The sequence below is a fragment of the Eimeria necatrix genome, genomic scaffold, assembly GCF_000499385.1.
Source record: "Eimeria necatrix Houghton genomic scaffold, Enh_scaff543, whole genome shotgun sequence".
Classification (NCBI taxonomy): domain Eukaryota; phylum Apicomplexa; class Conoidasida; order Eucoccidiorida; family Eimeriidae; genus Eimeria; species Eimeria necatrix.
In genome coordinates, this window is record NW_013651683.1 from 1 (window position 1) to 2,500 (window position 2,500).

A 2,500-nucleotide genomic window follows, 5' to 3' on the forward strand; every position below is an offset into this window, starting at 1 on the left:
CTTTGCCAAAAGCGCGGATTTAGGGTCTCCGGATGGGCAGTTGAACTTGGCTTCCATGTATTTGACGGTCAAACCCTAAACCCTAAACCCTAAACCCTAATCGTGTTTCAAAATCCTTTCATAAAACCCTAAAACGTGGTTTTTCGTCGAGTTTGCCCCCAGACGTGTGGGGCGTTGGTTTTTGGTGGGGACGAGTGTTTGGGCGTGGGCTTGCCTCTGGCGAGGGTTTAGGGTTTAGGGTTTAGGGTTTAGGGTTTGCAGGGACCGGGAAGTCCTTCGTGGAAGCCCTCAAGTGGCTGGCCAAAGCTGTGCGCGGGGGCAGCACTGCAGCAGCCTTCGCCTTGGGCTGCATGCACCTCTCGGGTTTAGGAGCTGTCAGGGACTGTCCCCTTGCTGCTGCGCTGCTGAAGCTGGCAGCAGATCGAAACCCTCATTTCGCGCTGCTGCTGCAGCGGGTAAACCCTAGTTTAGGGTTTAGGGTTTAGGGTTTGGGGTTTGCGGGGTGGCGGGTGGGGGCCCGCGGCCGCAAGTGCGGCTGCGGCTGCGCGGCTTGCGGGTTCGGTTTTGCGGGGTTTGGGGCTTGGGGTTTGGGGTTTAGGGTTTGGGGCTTAGGGTTTAGGGTTTGGTGTTTAGGGTTTAGGGTTTGGGGTTTGGGGTTTAGGGTTTCGGGTTTGGGGTCTGGGCCGAGGTGGGTGGGGGCTGGGTTTTGGGCGGGTGGGGCTTGGGGTTGAGGATTTGGCCTTCAGGGTTTAGTGTTTAGTGTTTAGGGTTTAGGGTTTAGGGTTTAGGGTTTAGGGTTTAGGGTTTGGGGGTTGGTTGCAGGCGTACACGGCGTACGAGCAGCAGGCCTACGACGAAGCAGCTTTCAACTTTCTTCTTCTCGCAGAAGCTGGCCACGAGGTGACTCTAAACCCTAAACCCTAAACCCTAAACCCTAAACCCTAGCAGCCATACCCAGGGGCACTCTAGCTTTTGGGAAACCCTGAGGGGCCCCCCCAAGCCTTACAGTAACTCTAGGGGCCCCCCTGAGAACTTAGGGGGCCCCCAGTGGGGCCCCACAGGGGCCCCTGGGGGCCCCCACAGAGGCCCTTGTGGGGGCCCCCCATAGGGGCCCCTAAGGGCCCCCACAGGGGCCCCCTGTGGGGCCCCACAGGGGCCCCCTACCCAAAGCCCCATAGGGTGTGGGGCCCCACAAGGAGCCCCTGGGGGGCCCCATAGGGAGATTTGTGGGGACCCATAGGGGGCCCCTACGGGGGTCCCCCCAGGGGGCCCCCAGGGGGCCCCCCAGGGGGCCCCCAGGGGGCCCCTCAGGGGGCCCCCAGGAGCCCCCCAGGGGGGCCCCTGGGAAAGGGGAGAAGATGGTTTTGGTGCGGGTTTTTTGGCATTTTGTGTTTTATTAATTCGGGTTCGTTTATTCACTTATTATTTATTTATTTTTATTTATTTATTTATTTATTTATTTATTTATTTATTTATTTATTTATTTATTTAAATATTTATTTATTTATTGTTTTTTGTTTTTTTGCGATTTGGCCTGAAGGCCTCTCAGAGCAATTTGGCGTTTCTGCTTGACGCTGGCCTCACAGACATATTCTTCGACGGTGGGCGAGGGTTTAGGGTTTAGGGTTTAGGGTTTGGGGTTTAGGGTTTAGGGTTTAGGGTTTAGGATTAAGAGGCCTCTGTACAGGCGCCGTCTCTATTGAGCTCCAGCGCTTTGGCCGCAAACAGAGCTTTGCTGCTGCTGCTGTTCCTGCTGCTGCTGCTGTTCCTGCTGCTACTGCTGCTGCTACTGCTGCTGCTGCTGTTACTGCTGCTGCTGCTGCTGCTGCTGCTGCTGCTGCAGGTACAATCCGACGGAAGCGTTTGCATGCGCAGCGCTTTTATGAAATGGCTGCAGCTCAAGGGTCTCTTTCTGCTCAGCTGAGGCTAGGTATTAAAAGTGCTGCTGCTGCTGCTGCTGCTGCTGCTGCTGCTGCTGCTGCTGTGGCTGTTGGCGCTGCTGCTGCAGTTGCCTTGGCTGTTGGCGCTGCTGCTGCTTCTGGTGCTGCTGCCTCAGTTGCTGCTGCTGCTGCTGCTCGCGCTGCTGCTGCTACTGTATCGACGCCTTTTGCACTGGAGCAGCAGCTTGCTCTCTGCCGCTTATCAGGGTTTAGGGTTTAGGGTTTAGGGTTTAGGGTTTAGGGTTTTGCGGTTATAGGAGATTTCGCCTACTACGGGTACGGTGTTCGCCGCCGCAGCTCCAGCATGAAATACCCCAGAGACTTTGTGGATGAGAGAGGTGAGGGTTTAGGGTTTAGGGTTTAGGGTTTAGGGTTTGGGGTTTGGGTTTAGGGTTTGAGGGCAGCTCCTGCAGCCGTCTACGCAGACTGTGTGCACGAGGGATAAAGGTCTAGGATTCAGGGTTTCGGGCCCAGCGTTTAGGGTTTAGGGTTTAGGGTTAAAAGCCTAGGGTTTAGGGTTTAGGGTTTAGGGTTTGTGTTCAGGCGAGTCTTTTGATGGG

General features: G+C 55.8%; 1 protein-coding gene across 1 annotated transcript in view; it reads left to right on the forward strand.

Annotated features, from left to right (window-relative positions):
* Window positions 1–261: 261 nt before the first annotated feature.
* Window positions 262–2,500, forward strand: part of ENH_00062040 (hypothetical protein, conserved) — a gene marked incomplete at both ends in the record, with an annotated part of 4,719 nt that continues 2,480 nt past the window's right edge. Inside the window, 5 exons of the mRNA XM_013577175.1 lie at window positions 262–455; window positions 823–900; window positions 1,541–1,601; window positions 2,198–2,278; window positions 2,484–2,500. The exon at window positions 2,484–2,500 is cut by the window's right edge and continues 61 nt beyond it. Of these exons, the coding sequence (XP_013432629.1) occupies window positions 262–455; window positions 823–900; window positions 1,541–1,601; window positions 2,198–2,278; window positions 2,484–2,500 (431 nt within the window). The remainder of the gene's footprint in view (window positions 456–822; window positions 901–1,540; window positions 1,602–2,197; window positions 2,279–2,483) is intronic.